The 20,350-nt window shown below is 42.8% G+C and overlaps 1 protein-coding gene across 3 annotated transcripts; it reads left to right on the top strand.

The window, feature by feature from the left end:
- The first annotated feature begins 572 nt into the window (after positions 1-572).
- FAM124A (family with sequence similarity 124 member A) lies at positions 573-17,166 on the top strand. Of its 3 annotated transcripts, XM_073002305.2 has the most exons (5): positions 580-705; positions 3,511-3,542; positions 9,197-9,936; positions 14,948-15,443; positions 15,601-17,166. In XM_073002305.2, exons 1-5 carry the CDS (start codon positions 641-643, stop codon positions 15,753-15,755), a joined length of 1,488 nt encoding a protein of 495 aa, XP_072858406.2. In that variant the 5' UTR covers positions 580-640; the 3' UTR covers positions 15,756-17,166. The 3 variants fall into 3 exon arrangements, with proteins under 3 accessions (XP_078232384.1, XP_072858406.2, XP_072858401.2); XM_078376258.1 differs by lacking the exons at positions 14,948-15,443; positions 15,601-17,166 and adding an exon at positions 12,330-12,489 and having other exon boundaries at positions 573-705; XM_073002300.2 differs by having other exon boundaries at positions 582-705; positions 14,948-17,166.
- Positions 17,167-20,350: the final 3,184 nt, after the last annotated feature.

Here is a 20,350-nt window from a genome sequence, read left to right on the forward strand (position 1 = left end):
ATCCTCCAGAATGGCCAGCAAATGGATCCTGCCCCCCCCCTTCCCCGAAGGCAGGGCAGGACTTCAGAGAAGTAGCTCAGAAGGAAATTGGAAGGCAGAAACTACGGCCAGCGACGCGGCCCCGTTTTCCCACCGCTTGCTGATGCCGTGAACATCCTGGCAAGACGTAAGCCAATTAGCACCCATGTAGGGCGCCCAGGAACCCTGGTCCCGATCCAAACCTCTGGGGAAGAAAAAGACAAGACAGCTCTCTGCACACACACACACACACCCCGCATGCCAGCCTAGCAGAGGTCCCTGTCCGGGACACACACACACCCCGGGGGGGGCTGTTTCCCACTTCAGCGCTACAAGCGGGGGGGGGGCGGACTTCAGTCGGTGCTGGGGACGCAGAAAGGCAGCCTCGGGGGAAACAGAGCCGCCTGAAGCCAACAGCCCACCGGCGCGGGAGTTCTGGATCGGGTGGCTTAAGGGCGCTCAAGCAAAGCTTCCCTCGGAAGGCAGGACTTCGCGCCCGGGCCGAGGGCAGGGCAGGGCAGGGCAGGGCAAGGCAAGGCAAGGCAAAGCCCAGCCCAGTCCCGCCCCTCTCGCGGGCTCGCTCCAGTCACCCTCCCGAGAGCGCCCCGCACGAAGCCGCGCCATGCATCGGAAGCGGAGCGGCCGCGGCCAAGACCAGGGCGCCGATTCGGGAGCCGAGACCGGCGGGTGAGTCGCTTCTTCCCGGCCCCAGGCTCGATCTGCTCGGGGATCGCCGCGCAGAGGGCAGGCGGAGTGCGCCCGATCTCTCTGGGGAAGGCTTCTCCCCTCTCCCCCCCCCCGCCCCGCCAGCCCCTGATTCTGCCGGCCGGCGCTTCGGGGACTTCGCTTTTTCTCCCCTGGGCGGGGAAACCTGGGCGTCCACACACTTCCGATTGGGATGGGGAGGGGGGTTGCTAAAGAGATCCCCCCCTCCCTCCCTCCGCCGCCTCCTTTCTCCCAGCACTTCTCTCCTTAAACAGCTTGCCCCCGCGTCTCCCCCAGTCCCCGCGAAGGCGGTGTGCGGGGGGCTCCGCTCGCGCGCATTTGCAGGTTCCCGTGCGGGTCCCCAAAAGTCAGGGCAGCGGACGAGGAGCTGCACCTGAGCCGCAAAGTGGCTTCTCTCTAAGGCATCGGAAAGTTGCGCGCATGCGTGGGGGAAATCGCGAGGCAAGAAAACAAATAAGGGAACTTGAAAAGAAAAAATGTTATATCCTGTTGTTGTTTTTTAAAGCTGGGCATTTCTTGCGCGGTTTCTCTGCAACTCTAGAAACGGCAATGGGCATCTTGTGACTCCCTTAAGACTAACAGGTTTTGATTGCTTTCTGGGCCTCGGGCCCAATTCGTCAAATGCATCTATAAATATAATAAGATAGGTGCTTTTTCGGTTCCCAAAACTAACAAAGCTGTTGCATTTTTATGCACAGTTGGATTATATTTAAAAAGAGATTGTTTTCCAGACACACTGCTTTGTGTCTGGAAGTGCATTTGCAGGAAACATTTTCCATTCATGCAAACGGGGTTAGCTTTTCCCCCCCCCAGATGAATCCCCACTAAAGCCCTGCACCTTTTGGCGAGTGGAGGAGGAGAGAAACTACCCAAATGTAGCAGAGGATGGCACAGAACAGTAGTGTAAGTTCAAGCTGTGGGGAAGAGGCCCTGGTGATTTTAGTGAGTGGAAGAACTTTTCTGCCCATCTACTGTTGGACTTAAAACACGAATGCTTGTAGAACAAACTTTATTGCTAATATTCTTATGCAGACTGTTTAAGGAAGAAAACGTTTGTGTACCGATTGCTGTAATAAAGTATGCCAAACTGCTTTGAGGCAAAATTCTCTTGTCTGTTCAAGAAAAAAAAAGTTTCACAAAGAAAGGTCTGAGGAGAGAAATATCCTAAAGAGCACAGAATTGCCCAGTCTTCCTCCAGATCATAATGATATACTAAAAACATGATCCTTTCCATGTGTGGTGGATAGGAAGTCCTGGTGAATTCGGTGGGACTTGCTCCCAGGTAAGTGAGTAGAGGATCACAGGCGTAAATATTGCTTTCACTTTGCACCTACCGTTTGTGTGGGACCTTAGCCGCCTTGCGTGCTTTTAAGGAGAACAGTGAGGTGAGAATATTTTAAATAAACGTAAGCTTGCCCACTCTTTGACTGTCCTTATAACCTCAGTACAAATTTTGGAACCCTCCGATCACTAGATTAGTTTTACGTACTACTGAGGACTTGCCCTGATCACTGGAGGCAAGGAAAGGTTTCCATCTCTTAGGAAATGTTCAGTGAACAGGAATTTGCCAGATCCCTTTCTGAGGGGTGGGCAACATAGCAAAATAGTAGAATCGCCACAGTCAGTGCAGTTCTTTTTGTGCATGAAACGTGAAAATCCAGCTACATGCATCCAACACTGAAATACAATGTCCTCGGAATACCTTGAAGGTTCTTTTAAATTCCATTTTGGTATCTCTGGTACATCGTCTCCTTTGAATGTAGAATGTTTTACGGAACCTGGTGTGTCACATGCTCAGGCCTCGGTGTATCTTTCCCAGCCCACATGTGACCAACCCTTACCATCGGAGGTGGTGAGGGCTCCAATGCAGGAGGCTTTCAAGAGAAGATTGGGCGACCATCGGTTCCCTTTGCTTTGATTTGGATTCCTGCCTTGAGCAGGGGGTTGGACCCGATGCCTTTATAGGTCCCTTCCAATGTGGAGGCAGTCTGCCTGGATATCTGTATGTACGTACTGTATGTACTAATGTGTGTCTGTGCACCAGAACGTACGGCGTCTTCTGCTGGTTGTACATGTGCACAGTATAGACTCCAGTGACTAAGGCTGTACATTTGTAAAATGGCTGACATTTCTCATTTTGAATCCAGAACCTGATGACATTATGAACCAAAAGAGGTTATTAGTTCTACGTGTAGTGGTCATTTAAAACATGTGTATGAGGGAGTCCTGTATCTTCAGGGGGAGAAATGAGGATTAACATATATAGGCAGACTCTGTTCTGCAGATTTTAGTCCTCTGCACACAATCTGATTGTGATTTTCTAATTCAGGTTCCTCTTATGCAGGCAGTTCAGAATAGTGGTTGCCATCCAATTTCTTTGAAGAAGATCAAAGACATTGCTTCAGATTAGTTAATGCTGTGCCATTGATTGATCATCACCACCCAGCATAGCTGATGATCACCACCCAGTTCATCCAATGATAGTTTATTCTTCTTTTATTTGTTTGTTACACGTTTACCTCCCTTGTCCTGCAAAGGGACACTCAAATGTTACACATAGTGTTCCCGTCCTATTTTATTCTTGCACAAATGATCTGAGGTAGGTTTAGGCCCACAATCACTGTGTGGCTGAGTGTGGATTTGAACCCAGGGTCCTGAGCACTGCTTTGGCTCTGTAACCGTAACAACGTAACCTGATCCACATTATTCCTCAGTCTCTTGTCAAGAGCAACCCTGCTAAATGTGTGTTTTGTTTTTTTACTGCAGGTCGGAATACAGCGGTGTGTCCTCTTCTAGCAGTAAGTACTGTATGCTTTATTTTAAAAATGGGTGGTGATGGGGTTGGTTACTTAATGATATTACCGCTGCCTCTTGGCAGCTTTGGGAATGGACATTTTGAAAGTCGGAATGGGAGGAGAAAGACTGGATAGGTAAAAGGGTCCACCTGAAGTGAGAATCTGTACCTTTTCTTCTTCTTCTTCTTCTTTAAATGAAGTACTGTGTATCTTAAGAAGTCAAGAAAGACAGTGGCTGACAGGAGAGTAAGGACAGACGGGAGGGAGGAAATGTGGGGAGTCCATTAAAGTCCTGATGTTGCCTGAAAAGGAAGAAAATTCAATTCCCATTCAGTGTGGCTTTCAAGTGGTTAAGAATCATTCTTTGAAAAGTGACTGGATTGGACTGCTTCTCCCAGGGTCCCACACTGGCTGTGGCATCCTGGGAATCATCGTTCCACCAAAAAAAGTAATTATTTGAGGCTCCAGTTAAGCAGCTTCAGGCCATTTTAGGCAACCTGGCAGCACAAAGCATTACAGAATACTTTCCACCACCCAACACCTGCCCCATTTTCTTCAACAAGAAGTTGACATTTCACTTTATGGAAAATATCCAGCGCTAAATCTGTCCAGTCCTATGGAGCAGCTATCCCTAACTTGGAAACACGGTGGCTGCTGGGGCACTGGGCACATGGAGTATGGAGGACTCTTGAGTGCCTCTGTGTAGCCCTCTCATCCTGGAGATTTGCTACATTCCCCTAGATTTCAAAAAGCATGCAAAACCCAGCTGTAAGGTGCCCAGAATCCTCTGTCCCTGGTGGGAGGGCTTTCTCTTGGCCCCACTGGTCTTGGAGGGAGGGCTCTCTTCCACGGCCACTTCCAAACTTTAGAGCTCCCTTGTTAAGGGAGACCAGATTCCCCCTCTGTGTTGCCCTTCTCTAGCAATCAAATATCTTTTTTTTTAGGTAGGTGTTTGCCATGCAAGCTAGTCTGACTAACTGTGACTCTCAAGGGCATTAAGCAGAGAGAAATCCTTCTCCCCATCATCTGCATCCGGACCCTTTTTACTAGAAATACCAATAATTAAACTTGGGGGGCCTAGCACATAAATCATGCACTCTACACCTAACTTCCATGTGTTTTTCTATTTACACTGAATCGCATGCACCAGAAAGAAATAGTTTGGTATACATTTTCAGTGTATGTAGTTTTTCCTTTTTTTCCTAATAATTATTCTCTCAGTATATTTTTTTTATGTTTTTACTATAAGGATGTGGTTGTGAGGATTGGGTATCTCTCCAAGTGTATTTTTACACTTTGAATTTATGGATTCTTTCTTTGTTTTTGTTTTGTTTTTTGTATTTTGGGTTTTTGAACTTCTCTAAAAAAATCTCTAAATGGTTGTGACACCTGTCAAAGTAGTTACATCTTTGAGAGTAAAACACAAAAAGACAATCTAACTTGAGGCTTTATTGTTGACCTACATGCAGTAAATGAAGACACTGGAGCTTCAGTTCTGAGTTCAGAGCATGGATGTAAGAAGGACCCATCCCAGTTCCCTCTGTGAAAGTGCCCCAATAGCCTAAGGGCTCTGTTGGCCATGGCAGAAGGATCCACTGCTTCAAACAGATAGTGAGGTACAAGCAGCCCATGTCCAGTGGCTGTGAAAATAGCATGCAGGGTTCGGGGAAAGTCCCTTCCCTGGGCTGAAAGTTGGTGGAATGAAGATTCTTGGTAGCATAGTTCTGCCGGACCGTGCTGTTGAACTGATACTTGTTCACTCACAGGCCTCTGTTGAGCAGCAGTATTGCTTGCTCAATGAGACATTGGCTACCAGTCTTGTGCAGGTTCCATGCAAGCATAGTTGCTTACACAACTATGTGCAAGTGTTGTGCAAGTGTAATGACAGTTGGTGTGAGGCTTTGGACTATAACTCCCAGAATCCTCTAGACCAGTGGTTCTTAACCTTTGTTACTCGGATGTTTTTGAACTGCAACTCCCAGAAACCCCAGCCAGCACAGTTGGTGGTGAAGGTTTCTGGGAGTTGCAGTCCAAAACTCCTGAGTAACCCAAGGTTAAGAACCAGTGCTCTAGACACCATGGAGGATTTTCCAACCTCTACCATTACGCCAGCCTATCCCAACAGCTATCTAGCCCTTGCCTGTAATGTGCCCGTGGCTCCAGCCTTCCACCAAGCATCTGGCCAACCTCAGACAGACATGTGCACACCCAGTCAACACCCTGCAAAGACACACACACACACACACACACACACACACACACACACACACACAGAGGAGAGAGAGAGAGAGAGAGAGAGAGAGAGAGGATGCAGGTGCACCAGCAAAGGGAGAATATCTGTAATTAAGCAGTTAAACTCATAGTAACATGGTTGCATACAAAAGGAAAAGAGAAGGTTATAATAGCTTCTGGTACTTCATGTTTCATGACTACATAACGTAATTAAGGAAGCTGTTGACAATCTGCCAGGTTGCCAATCCATAGGGAGCAACGATGAAGTATCTCTGTGCTCATATTGGTATGATCTCTTCTTTGTTCATGTCAGAAGCACCATAGAATAATTACTAAATACAGTAGGGCATTTGGGGCAACTGCCATCGGGTCTTCTATGCTACATGTTGAGGGGCACTGGGTACATGGAAATAGGTCTGGCATTGCCTGTTCTTCTCTACATTCAGAAAGGACTGAGTTGGTGTGAAACACCCGTTTACTTAGGTTCACTTTGGTTCTTCCAACTTCTCTCCATTCAGAGGTGGATTTCTGCCATTTTCTACCATCCCCTCAGTGGTCATTTCCATCCTGTGCAGTTATATTATGACAGATGAAGCTGGTTTACAACTTAGTTCAAAAGTATAAGACATATTTTTCAGTGTTCCCCTGCTTCTTTCTTCAGTTTGTCAGCTTGAAGGTTAAAAATGTCAATTCAAACTGGGAAGAATTTGCAGAACCCCCGTACCCAGTGAGGTATTGCTGTATTCTGTTTTGAACCTGCAGGCTGACAAGAGATGTATACGTATGTGACACACCAAAGGCAAGACTCCCTTGTCATAAGCTTATGGTAAACTGGTGAATGATTTAAAATGACAGGCCAGTCTCTCACGGCACACAATGTGTGTGTGTATGTGTGTTTTGTGTGTGTGTGTGTGTGTGTGTTTTCTCTTTAAAAACCCTCCTAGTGTTTTGAGCAAAAGGAAGTGAATAGTTTAGACCAGCTTCCCTGTTTGTGGCAGTTTGACCAGTTCATCACTGTGGACGTTTGCTTTCGACTGACTGCTTCTCAAGAGAGTTGGTCCCTTGGCACCCCAGATGCCTTGTTGGTGAGGGTTTCCATGGCCTCCCTCTCCTGCAGGTGCTTTCTTGCACAGCAACAATCTCCACATGCAAGAAGTTCCCTCCAGGGAAGGGTCCTCATGCTATCCAAAGCTATGCTTCCGCATTTTCCAGTGCTTCAGTCATATTGCCTTTTTGAAAGCTGCTTTTGTTATACAAATACAGACTCTGGAGGAGCAGAATGAAAGGCATCAGGAATGGCGCAGTGGGCTTTGAAAGAGGCAGGTCAGTATTGTGGCACTTCCCACAGGATTAGCCCTCACTCCAAGGAGCCTGATCCAACTGCAGGCTCTTGGCTTTCCTTTGGCGGCAGTTTGCCAGAAAGCAGGTGGAACTGAGCCAGCTTTAGAAGCAGCGACTGAAGTTCCCCCACCCACCCAACTCCTTTTATTTGAAGAGAAACTGAAAGAAATGCTTCCTTCAATTGCACACAAGCCATTCATTTTCTCTAAGAGACGAACCCCGCACTTACCCTCTTTCAGTGCTAGAAGAGCTGATGTCCTGCCAAGGAGAAGAAAACACACAAGTAGAAGCATACACATTAGGGTGTTGCAAGACAGGCATGCCTTTAGCATCCCTGGAAACAACCAATGTCCAGCAAAGCAGGGAGTTGTGTCAGAGATAACATCCAACTGCATTTGGAGGGAGCTACTGGACTCACAATGATGGACGAGCTCTCAGCATATCTCCCAGCATTGCCAGAAGTCACTTCTTTAGATGGCAATTCCTAAAATCCCACAGCTAGCACAGCCAGTGGTCATGCTGGCTGAGGAATGGATTCTGGGAATGGTGGTCCAGCAGATAAACTTCTCCGAGCACTTGGCATCACAAAAGGCACACAACATGCAATATGGTATCCAGTCCCTTCAGCTCCAGTGGCACAGCTAGGAATCACTTTGCCTGGCATTCCAAATGTTGATGTCCAGAATTCTCCTGGAGGCAGGGGTTCAAATCCCTTTGTGCTCCTCACAGCCACAGTTCTGGAGGGTGGCATCTGGAGGGGAAGAAAGAAAAGAGGGACACAATTCCATCACTCACATGACATTGTAGTCAAGAGACCTACGGTTGGCACACCCCACTCAGTTCAGTTTGGGTTCATTATTATTACAGTCCATGACCAGCAAAAGACATCGAACATCATACAGATTGAATTTATAAGACAGTTACAACACTAATACAAAGGAAAAAAGAGACAAAGGAAAATTATAGCTTAAAATCGTTACTCAATAAATCTTTATGTATCTTGCATGCAGCTGCAAGAAATTTCAGTTTGTTAGGACAAAGTTTCATGCCACATCCAGAGAGGGAAGTTGGCAAGGGGAAGCATAAGCACACAGAAAGTCATTGACACAAACGCATCACTGCAGTGGTGTGCAATTTGACATTGTAAATCATCACAAGGTTAAACATACCAAGACCACATTCAAGATGGTTGGGTTTTAAAACATATATTTATGTTCAACATTATTTATTTATTTATTTATTTATTTATTTATTTATTTATTTATTTATTTATTTATTTATTTATTTATTTAATATCCTGCCTATCTGGTCGTGTCAGGACCACTCTAGGCGGCTAACAACATTAAAAGATAATACAAAAAATATACGTATAAAGACAATTTTACATACCAGAAATACTGGTATGTAAGCAATTGCATGGTTTTCTCTCTTGCTGTCCTAAATGTCTGTGTGCATTCTATGCTAAAAGTGGGGTGGGATCCTTTGTTCTTCCAACTTACTCAGCAAGTAACAAATAATCTGCATGGGAACATCAAAGAATCAGGAATTGGATGGTGACTGATTTGTTATTTTTTTCTTTAAAATATTGGAATTACAACAATGTTCTGTTTTCATCCTTTATGAAACCTGACATATGTAGTCATGTAAACTAACTAAGAAAAACAATCATAAAGGTAGAAGTAGGCCGTAATGGACCTCAACATTGACCAGAAACAATTTAATTACACTTGACACATATGGATTCCTTAGTCCAATGATTTCTTACCTTGGACCCTCCAATGTTGGTACTGGACTACAGCTTCCAGAGTCCCTTACTATTGGCAATGCTGGTTGTAAATGTTCATAGTCATAGTCCACCCAGGGACATCCAGTTGAGAACCTCTATACTAGGCTATAAACATTTATAGTGGCAGACAGGGACCGAGCTCTCTTTTTAAAGATTTTGGTTTTTCACAGATGGCATGGTACTGATTTATGTTCTTTTCTGAACTATATGTTGTATTTTTCCCTGCAACAAAATTGCAAAAGACCAGAAATAACATTTTTAAAAACAATTTTCTGCTGTTTCTCCCTCCTTTGTCCAGGTGAATTTTCTGCGGAGGACGTACCAGATCCTTTTCTTGTTAGCGTACACATCATCGCAAATCCAGGAGAATCCGCTGTTCTCCAGCAAGCCATTGATCACCTGTTGGCATGGATCCACCCAGACCTCCAGCTTTTCCGAGTTTCAGAGAGGCGGGTGCCGAGGAGGCCACAGAAGAGTGGCCGGGGTATCACGTCCCAGCCAGCCCTAGCTGTCATTCTCTTCCTTCAAGAAGACTATGACGAAGAGCCCATCCTGCAGCTCCATGAATCGTTTCAAAGGCCACCCTGGCACTACCACCACACCGAGCGTGTGCACGGCAATGTCCTCCCTTACATGCCAGGCAGCCAGGATTTCTTCATCTTGACCCCAGGGACGCCTTTGTGGGCCATCCGGCCGGTGCATTATGGGAAGGAAATCGTACGCTTCACCATCTACTGCAGGCATGAAAACTTTGCCGGTACTGTGAGGTTCTACGAGTTGATTTTGAAAAGGCGAGCTCATCAGCAGAAGGCAGATTTCTGTGTGTTTCCCGTCTATTCCAATTTGGACCTAGATATTCAGTTCTCTTTAAAAAGGCTCCCGCGAGGCCATGTGCCGAGGCCTACAGAGTCGGCAGTGCTGGAGTTCCGGGTGAAAGACATCCAGCAACTTGTGCCACTTTTGCCCAATCCTTGCAGCCCCATCAGCGAAGGCAGATGGCAAACAGAAGATCTAGATGGCAATAAGCTCCTTCTGCAGGTATTTGCTAATATCTCTGTATCTCCATGTGTTGCAAATCAGAAGGTCTGAAAACATTGGCCTTTACGGCCTTCACAGTCTCTCTTCTTGAAAATGGGGTATTAAAACTATCTTGGTAAACAGAGATCCTGAGATTTTACAAAACCCAAGCGAGAACATCAGTTTCCCTACTGGGTCAGATGACATTCTTATGAAGGGTTTATCCAAGACTCATTTTTGCTTTTCATGTCTCATGAATTGGAGTGAATTGGAAAGGAAGAGAAGACCAGATAAATTCCTCACCATGAAGGAAGTGCAGAGAAATGCTGTAAAAACAGTCACATGTGTAGAATTGGCTGGATTACGCATAACTGTGAAAACATGAGCTTTTGTCTGGTTTTAAGCAACTACTTGTTTAGAAAATGCATTGAGGCTATCTGGGAGAAAGGCATCCTTCTTCTCACCAACTCTGGGCTGAAGCAGACAAGATAGCCTTGGTAGCTCTTGAGAACTCTCGTAGCCTTGTAAGGAGAAAGTGATCAATGTTATCTATGTTATGGGACAGTTGTTTTGTTTGCACATAGAGGAAACAAGTGTTTACTTCCCAATGCGCAATCAGCAAACAAAAGCAGGCTAATTTGCAGTTCTCAAAGCTTTGAAGCAACTTTGGAGAATAATAAGATGTCCTTTATTTTTTAAGCTAGGTCTGTTTCTAATTGCAAATATACAGGCTCGTCTGTTTGTGCCCTGATTTTTACATAGCTTTAAAAACAAATCTGCAGCCTTGTATATAACTGTGATCCATTCTCAGGACCAATGGGTACAAAAACATGTGATACGTTTTTCAAAAACTATAAACTTCATTCTTAATCCCTGATAAAATACCACAACATTTAAAAAAAAATCAGCAAACTAATTTAGAAATTATGTCAGTGGTACAGGTTAAATCACTGCTTGCATGTGAGCCAGGTTTATTTAACCATAGTAGCTGAGTGAGTTGAAGTATCTCTTGCAGAGCTAGGGGTAGGGAATTTGAGTCATCACTGTTCCTCCCAGGAGAAGAGCCAACCTATGTGGCCCTGGGGTAGCTGCTCAGTCTCAGAATGCCCCCAGAAGAAGGGAATACAGTAACAGACCACTTCTGAGTACTTTATACACAGGAAACCCTGGCAAGGGTTGCCACGAGTTGGAGTTGACTTGATGCCACAATGAAAAAAAAAGTTTTCTTGTGATCTACACCACTGGTTCTTAACCTTGGGTTACTCAGGAGTTTTGGACGGCAACTCCCAGAAGCCTTCACCACCAACTGTGCTGGCTGGGGTTTCTGGGAGTTGCAGTTCAAAAACATCCGAGTAACAAAGGTTAAGAACCACTGATCTACAGCTTGCAGAATGAGTAGTTATATTCTGAATTGTTTGTCAGTAAGACAGAAGCTCTCTAGCAGCACTCTTTTTTAAAAAAAAAATTCCCATTTTCCCATTTAATATTCCCATTTGTGAACCTCAAAATCTGTTCTAGAATTTTGTGGGGAAGTTCTGGAGAAGATTTGAGGAGGATTGGGAGGGGAAGGCATGGGAAAATCCTGCCACGTAAGCCAAAGTCCGCTTGTAAAATACTCATCCTGCAGTGGTTTACTCGCCCTTTTGAGATGATATGGCGGTCATGATTATCCCCATAGAGACTTGCTGCAACTCTCATTTGAAGACCTCTTTCTTGTATCATTGGGATGTGAAACTATGTCAGCCATTACATAGTCTAATAAGATACATCCTCCAGACATTTCTGTTTTTTTAAAAATCATATTCAAAAGAGATAAGTATTCCTGCTCCCCAGTTAGATTACTGCCCTGCTCTTAACCTAGTTATTAACCAGTTGTTAATAGACAGCTTAAAGTAGAAGTGAAAAAATGAATCCAGTCTTTGATATAGTTGACTTTGCCTTCTTTCTTTGTGAACAGGGCCCGCCAAACAACTGTGCTCCTATTATCCAAAGCTTAGGTCGAAATAAACCAGAATCACTTGTCCCACACAGAACAAATTAGCTAAGCATGCTATTAGTTATCTTGATCCCTACAGCTGTATGTCTAACGAGCAAGAAAGAGCTACCTTGGAGCCTGATAAATTTGCAGATTGTATTCCTAGACCAAATACCAAATATATTCCATATTTTACATAATTTGAAAGGATTTTGCCACTGTTGTCCTAAGAATTTAACTAGTTTTCTATTCAAGTCAATTGAAAAACAATATTTTTTTTGCACCTATGAATCTTGGATCTAAGGATTAAAATTACAAGAATATAATTATTTTAATGAAACACTTCAGAAGTATTTCAGACATAATTCTGAAGTAGAATGTATTTTGTAAGTGACCTCTAAAATGGCTTCCTGTATTTCTCATTTTTTTCTTTTTTGAGCTCCTAGAGTATACACCTTTGTCTCTGTAGACGAACATCTTTGAAGGCTTCCTTACCGATTATTTCTGGTTTTCCCTGGACTTTGCACATCAACAACAGAGGAATTTTTTGTATGTTTTTGGACATACCCATCGTTCATGTGCAGCCTAGAGATTTATCCAGCATCCTCTATATAAGCTGGAAAAAGCACAACCCATAATAAATCACTGCTTCTTTTCCATACAATATACAGCTGCACTTTTGTATGCAGGACCGATCCTGTCGTTAGGCGCAGAAGAGCAGCTACTTCAGATAGAAGATTTGGAGCACCATGAACGAACAATATACTTTTATTCTGAGATAGTGATGTGAAATTTGGGAAACTGGCACAATATTACATCAGAAAGGACATTTTGATCCTTCAGGATTGGTGCTGTTTGTCAAAAACCGCACAGCTCAATTTAAAATAGGAGCCACTCTTTTTGTGGCCTTGTTTAGACAAGAGTATCAGTTTGTACACAGTGCTTTTGTCATCCCAAACAGCTGAGCCCAGTCTAGGAGTGCCATTTGTACCCTTTGTTTCTGACCTATTATACAGAAAACAAACAGTGATCTGTCAGTGCTGATGGCTCTGCAGAAACCAAGAATATAAAAAGGGGGGGGGGAAGCAGCACCACCATGATCATTTCCCCTAAATCAGCTGGAATATTTCTTTCCCTACAGAAATGATTTACTAATGTGCACAGAGTTGTCAAATTCACAAATGGTTGCCAAAATAGTATTTGGGGAGAAGGGAATCTTAGGGTTTTATGTAGCAGAAAGTATGAATCTCTTGTTGACTGCAAATTCTGATTATGTAGAGTCATCTAATGCAAGTCTGCTGAAAACTAAGTCCTGTAAAGATCAGCAGGATTTTCTGATAGGTGTCTTTGCCTAGCATTGAAGCTCCATTTGTGTGAGTTTAAATCAGAGAGCCAGAGTAATATGGAATACGCGCCGGATTACAGATCTAGAACTGATCATTCTTCCACTTTTGAAGGTTCTTCCCAATATAGTGGTGCCTCGATTTACGACCGTAATCTGTCCCAGAAGATGGACGTAACTCGAAATGGTCATAAGTCGAAGCACCATTTCCCATTGAAATGCATTGAAACTTGATTAATCCATTCCAGAAGAAAAAATACCCCCCCAAAATAAATAAATAGGAAGGTCCTTGCTGAGATGGGCCCACGTGTGCACATGACTCCACTTCCCTCCACGCAGCTGTCTTCTCCTACGGAACGCAGTGCACGGGAGGGGCGGAGTCACACGTGCATGCAGGGGCGAAGCCACGTGTGCGAGAGGCAGAGCCCTGCCTAGAGGGGCTGAAAATTGGAGGGTATGTTGGTTGTGGCCCCTTTCGTCTGGAGCAAGCTTCCTATAGAGGTTTGCCGGGAACCATCCCTCTCTGTTTTTAGGAAGCTAATTAAGACCAAATTATATAAAGTTGCCCTCTATCAGTGTAAATATTGTCCTGAGTCATTAAAATATGTTTTAATTTGTATATTTTTATTTAAAAGTAGTTTCAGTTAGTGACAGGTTTAGCTGTGGTTTTTTTTTTGTATTTATTTTATTGTGTTGTTATGTTTTTATTGCATATTGTAAACTGCCCAGAGAGTGGCAATACTAATGGAGTGATATAGAAATGGAAATGAATGAATGAATAAATGCATAAAAATATCATTAGAGTTGTATCTTGACAAGAAATAACTTCACTTTTATGGTGTAACTATAACTTCTTTTATACTTCTTGGAGCATAAGGTCATAATATGGTGAGAAGGATATCCCACGATTGAAGTGCTGGCTTAATTGTGCTTCTTGATTGTGCTTCTTGCTTTTGTGTTTGGGGGCGTTTAGGTGACAACAAGACAGGTAGGAGTATGTGCTGAACCACAGACCAATGGCTTGTAACATTCAGATATATTTTTTTTAAAAAATAACTAGTTAATGTTTAGGAATTAAAAAGTAAAAAATAAGTATTTTTAGCTAAGCTCTTTAGAGAACGGATCCTTGGAAGTATCGCTGTAACAAAATTACTTTTAAAAAGTTCTAAGTTCTGAGCTTATCTACAGAAGTGGGCAGTCGGAGAAGGATCCATGACAAAGGTTTAATGAAGGGAAAATACTCTCCTCCATAGCTGTATAGGCTTGTTATGCTTTAGCCCTACTCCGTTATTCAGAGAGGGATTAATTTGAAGGTGTGAGCAGGGAGAGTCATTGCCTATCATTGTCTCCTCTTCATTCCCATGAAGAAGCTCCATGACTAGCAGGCTGTTTCCTTTTCAGACCGTACTCCTTCAGGTAAGGAGAGCAGTGGGCAGTGTGGGAGAGCTAGCTCTCTGTCTCTCAACTCATACTTTGAGTTAACTTTTCCATGAATGCCTGAACAGGGTTTCTGATGTTGCTGAATTCCCAAGCCTTCAGTGGTAGCCTTAAATGCTTTGTGTATTAATACCTTTACATGAATGCAGTTGCATGAGGCCTCGTCTTCTGTATTACTTGTTAATGCATTCAGTAGCAATGTACATGCCAAAGAAATCCAGCACTGAAAACAGGTATTCACTCACGTGGTGTCTTTTCGTCTCTCTCCTCCGTCACAGGTCCGGTATAAGAAGTATGCTAAACAGAACGCATGTTGCCACTTGTCCCCACCAAGGAGCACTCCTGTCCCACGTTTTGTCCCTTCTTACAGCACCCGATGGGCTCTTCACAAAAGGACGGATCCTCCCAGACCAGCTGGTATTCTTGCATTCCCCCATGCCAATCCATGCCTTGTTGTTTCCCAGCACGACCTGAGAAACTGTGGCCGAGAACGCTTTCCCAGAAGATCTAGCACGGCTTCTACCAGCTCCGGTTCCTTTCAGCGAAGCAAATCTCTGGCTTGTTTGCCTACCACAAGCTCTTCCTTGACTTCAAAGTTTTTTCATTTTAGCGACCCAAACTCATTAAGCACTTTCTTTTCCTCAGGCAGGACAAGAGCCCGAGTTAACATTGATGACCTGGAAGGGGTTCAGGAGACTGATGTGGACACAGGGATGAAACTTGCTTTCTCCGATTTATCTGTGGTCTCTGCTTACTCAGCTCCTGATGTTTTCGGTAAGGAAACAGAAGTAAAGACAACCTGTCCCATTCCAAATCAAAGTGTCAACAGATTTAAGCAGACCATTTCTAGAGGAAGATGCTCTTCGGCCAAGTATCACCCCCTTCAGTTATCATCCAGCTGCCTTCCTTTTCTGTTTGATTGGTCTTCTAGTTCTTCCACATCGCCATCAGCTTCTCCTTCAGCAGTTCTCTTTGGGAGCAGACATTTGCCAAGAAGGACAGCCTTCTCTCTCGATGACAGCAGAACCACTGGTGGTGGAAGAGCAGATGAAGAAGAATTCTATATCTGAATTTGAGAGAGACTGAGTGAGTGAGAGAGAGAAGGTGTTTTGGGGAAAAAGGTATTTTTTTGGGGAAAGTGAGAAATATTTTTCTCTCTGGATGCCAAATTCAGTTTCACAGACATTTTTGGGCGAAAGGCTGCATTTCAGTGGCAGATGTAGCTGAAGGCAAAAGTGCAGGATCCCAAATGCCAAAGTATTTCAACTTAAATACCTTACTGATGGTGTTTTCCCTCAGACGGAACATTTATTATTTTTATTGTCCTGATTCTGTATTAATATTATTGGATTTTTTCCCATCCATCCATATGATGTTCCCCTTGTCTCAGTTGAGTGCTACCATATTTTCCATTACTTTTGCTGCTTTTTTGCCCCTCCTGAAGACATTTGTTTAAAGGGAGGCATTTAGCACTATGGCATTTCCCATGGGGTTCATTTTCATGGTTAGAGGATTCTAGTTGGAAGTTTCCGATTAGCATAAAAATACTAAATGAATAAATCTTCAGACATTCCAGAAAAGAAGCTCCGGTTTCTCTTGACATATTTTTACATAGTTTTGAAGGATTTCTTGAAGAGAAGCGGTTTTTAGTAATGGGGCTTTACAAAATACAATTTGGATGCAAATCCTATTGTTGCCTCTACGCCTCTGAAACTTTCTGGGAGAAAGAGTAGAACTTTTACTTTGTCTGGAAGAGCCTTGCGCTTTACAGAAGCATTTGGGTCTTTTAGAAGGGGAAAATAACTATCCAAAAGCCACAAAACCATCAAACAATGGTGTCATGCGAATCCATAAGTTTTCCTTCCCTCAGGAAGATTTGGCATTTGAACCTCAGGCCAAGATTGGCTCTCCAGAGACTTGTAATGTTTGCTAACCTTTGCTTTTAAGACATGCCTAAAAGCTTTGAGTAAGCCCCTATGGTGTGGGGGAGTAGTAGGAATTACTGACTAATTTTGGCTGCCCCCTAAGAAAACAAGGGCATATGATTTGTACTGTTACTGCATTGGCAGAATCCTGTCACCACAGTTTTTACCTTGGGCGATCCACACTTGAACATGTGAGATCAGACATGGGACGGCAACAATTCGTCTGTTTTACCTGTTCATCAAAGCATTTACAGGTGTTGTTGTCTTGTCATCCAGTCTTGTCTTCCTCGATAGAATTCTCTTCTGCAGTATTCTTGGACTGCAATTCCCAGAAACCCCAGCTGGTACAGCTGGTGGTGAAGATTTCTGGGAACTGCAGGCCAAGAACACCTGGGTGACCCAAGGTTGAGAACCACTGCTCTGTTGACTCTAGAAAGCATTTTGTCCTCAGAAGGAAAGTCTGTCAGTCAACTGCTGCCAGAAATTTCTTGATATTGTAAATTTTTAATATTGAATTGCATTACTGCTGAAGAAGAAAGCCACATTCTTTGATGATCCCTTTTAAAATAGCACCCATATTTTGCCATCATGCCTTTTAACTGTTTTGCCATAATAGTGGAAATCTGTGTCTTAATGACACCATTGGGGTCAAGGCACTGAGTAATGGCTTCTGACCTTGCACTAGTAATAAATAAATTGAACTAGTGGTTGTTGTGGGTTTTTTGGGCTCTTTGGCCGTGTTCTGCCATGGACAGAGTTCCTACTCCAGTCCTCTGAAGATGCCGGCCACAGAGACTGGTGAAACGTCAGGAAGAACAACCTTCAGAACACGGCCAAAGAGCCAGGAAAACCCTCAACAACCATCAGATCCCGGCCGTGAAAGCCTTCGCGAATACATTAAATTGAACTAGCCTTTTGACTCCTGCCCAACATGCTGCTGCTCAGCCTTAACTGCTTATTTCTTCTTTTCCCCCTCAATGGTGAATCTGAAGGAATTTCCCCCCCAAAAAAACAAAGGATGAACTATAAATAAAATAAATAAGAACACCAGAGAGGAATTCTTGAATTGCCAGTGATGAGCTGATGGATGACCACCTCTTTGGAAACACTTTCTCACCCGATATAATAGAGTATCTAAGAAATATATTTCACCTCTGAACTTCATTTTGTGAACTGTTTAGATGTAGATTTTAAGCATTCTATTATTGCATCCTCTTTTAAAATATTTATTTATTTATATCCCTATTTATTTATTTATTTATTTATTTATTTATTTATTTATTTATTTATTTATTTATTGCACGCTACATTTTGTGAAATAATTATTAGGCATAGTGACATTGTTTTCTTTACAAAAATCACACGAAATGAATTGTTCCTATTAACACTGAAAGAAAAGGGGGCTATGTTACATGTTCCTTTTTTATTGCTTCTTCATCATTTGTGTGCGTAGTGGGACCCTTGCATGGTATAAAACATCACCCAGAAAATGCCTCTAAAAATGTGTCCTTTAAATATACCCCTTATAAAGTAAATAAAAAGAAACCAGAAAACGTTAATTCATGAAGCTAAAGATTTTTTGCTCATGTATATGAAGAATAACTTTATTATGCTCTTGTTGCAAAAGAACAATGCAGAATGCATTCTAGGGAACTACTTTATTCATTTCTTCCATGCAGTACTTTTCTTTATGTGGGACAGCATTCAACGTAGTCACACAGTGGTACGGTCTGTAAAATACTGCTCTGTTGGTAGATCATGTGATCAGAGCATAAATGTATTCTTATTACATTAGAATTCACCTCAGGTTTCAGGCTGTTTTATATGCTGACGAGGCTGTGTTGTGTTTGTATTTTTCTCATTTGTCTTGTTCCCTTGCAACTCGACAAGTCTGTAGCACAAGTCCCCCTACATTTCATGAAGGTCGCTTTCCAGATTCAGTCCAAAAATCATTAAATTGTTGAATGACTAACAAAAAATTGTGGTGATTTAAATTTGTTTTCAGCACACCTTTTTGCTTAAGGAATGAGTGCAGGACCCTGTTTTTATGTCCCATTTTGTAGAATGGAAAGTTTTCCTTCTTTCCAAATGCTTCCTTTTCATTGCTACAGTCTAGAATTTTGTTCAATTTTCTACCGTATTTCTCCGAAATTAAGACAGGGTCTTATATTAATTTTTGCTCCAAAAACGCATTAGGGCTTATTTTCAGGGGATGTTTTATTTTTTTTCATGTACAACAATCTACATTTATTCAAATGCAATCACATCTTCTGGTTGCTGCGTAAGGGTGGAGGGCAGGGTTTCACTTAACTGGGGCTTATTTTTGGGGTAGGGCTTATATTACCAGTATCCTGAAAAATCAGACTAGGGCTTATATTCAGGTTAGGACTTATTTTCGAGGAAACAGGGTAGCCATGAAGAAATAAAATCAGTTATGGTAGGAATTACTGACCATGAAGTTGAACAAAATCATTTCTTTGATGAGATGGCGTACTGGCAAAGATTGTACCTAGTGTTGTGGCCCAGTGCTGTTACACTGTTACAATAACTCTGAAAGTCCATCTTTGAATATCTTAGCTGATAATCTCAAAACATCTCTAGTTGGTTCATCCAAATCCTGTAGAAGGATGCATTTTAATGCTGCTACTCGGTCTGATCAGTGCCATGAACTTAAGAGGTAGAGTGCTATGAAGCTAAGAAAAGCATAGCTAAACAGATTAAGGTAGATAACTCTGTACTGGGAGTTAAAGATCTTATTGGATTGAAGAGGGATACACAAGCTTACTGAGTTATATAAACAGTCTTGCCATCATATTTTCACCTCAAGAATGATGCAGTTAGATTCAAGGAACCTGTAATCTGGTGCTTTTAATTACAAGTTAAGGAACTTGTAATTTCGTGTTCCTTATATTGAGGAACTTGTAATTTGGTGTGAGGGAGAAGGATTGTTTAATATGGAGTTGTATTCCATTGATGCACTTATACTGTTGCTGGCAAACATCAGAAATGTTGTGGGGAGCTAGTGAATTTACTCCCAAAATTTTTAATTCCTTGTGATTTTCCAGGTTTTGCCATCTGGAGGCTTCCTCGCTGAGTCATGTGGAGGCTTCCTCATTGAGCTGGGGGTTGGACTTGATGGCCTTATAGGTCCCTTCCAAGTCAATTATTCTAAGATTCTATGAGTCATCAGCAAGATTTCCCAGGTTCCTGTGAGAACAAGACTCCAATCCCATTTTCCCTTTGCTTTGTTTTCCACCTGTTGTTCTGCACCGGAAACTGCCATATTCTGTGCAGCTTCATACCCTTTTGAGTGTATCCATTGTGAGAAAGATGACATGTTGTATAGGGATTGCAGCAATTTTGGGCAGCTTGGTGCTTCTTTGCCCTTTCCAAAGAGAGAACATTCTGCACAAAAATTGTAGCAAACCCCCTTCAGTTTGGCATTACTTCCAGAAAGCATGACAGTGAAATTTTTCAAGCAAACCCATGACATTTTCTACAAACATTTTCAAGGAGAAAAACCCCACACATCACAGTATTGGGAGAGGAAATATATATTTATTTTCCCCTCTGTTTTTTCCCCAAGAGCTACAAGATTCCTGTTCCCACTGAGAATACCATTTCCAGGGTATTTTAATAAAATGTGATTTGAATTTGAGTATAATCTGATTTTAATTTGAATTAGACCTTAGAGTCTAAGCTATAGCTCTTTTAATCTTGATCTTTGGCTTTAGAGGAGCTGAGAGAAGATCAATA

The sequence above is a fragment of the Pogona vitticeps genome, chromosome 1 (genome assembly GCF_051106095.1).
Source record: "Pogona vitticeps strain Pit_001003342236 chromosome 1, PviZW2.1, whole genome shotgun sequence".
In the NCBI taxonomy this organism is placed as follows: Eukaryota; Metazoa; Chordata; class Lepidosauria; order Squamata; family Agamidae; genus Pogona; species Pogona vitticeps.

Excerpts from the sequence above, each read along its gene's own strand:
- FAM124A (XM_073002300.2), top strand. The coding sequence starts at position 641 with ATGCATCGGAAGCGGAGCGGCCGCGGCCAAGACCAGGGCGCCGATTCG. Across the intron at positions 706-3,510 it reads TCGGGAGCCGAGACCGGCGG|GTCGGAATACAGCGGTGTGT; the intron begins GTGAGTCGCTTC and ends TTTTTACTGCAG. Across the intron at positions 3,543-9,196 it reads CGGTGTGTCCTCTTCTAGCA|GTGAATTTTCTGCGGAGGAC; the intron begins GTAAGTACTGTA and ends TCCTTTGTCCAG.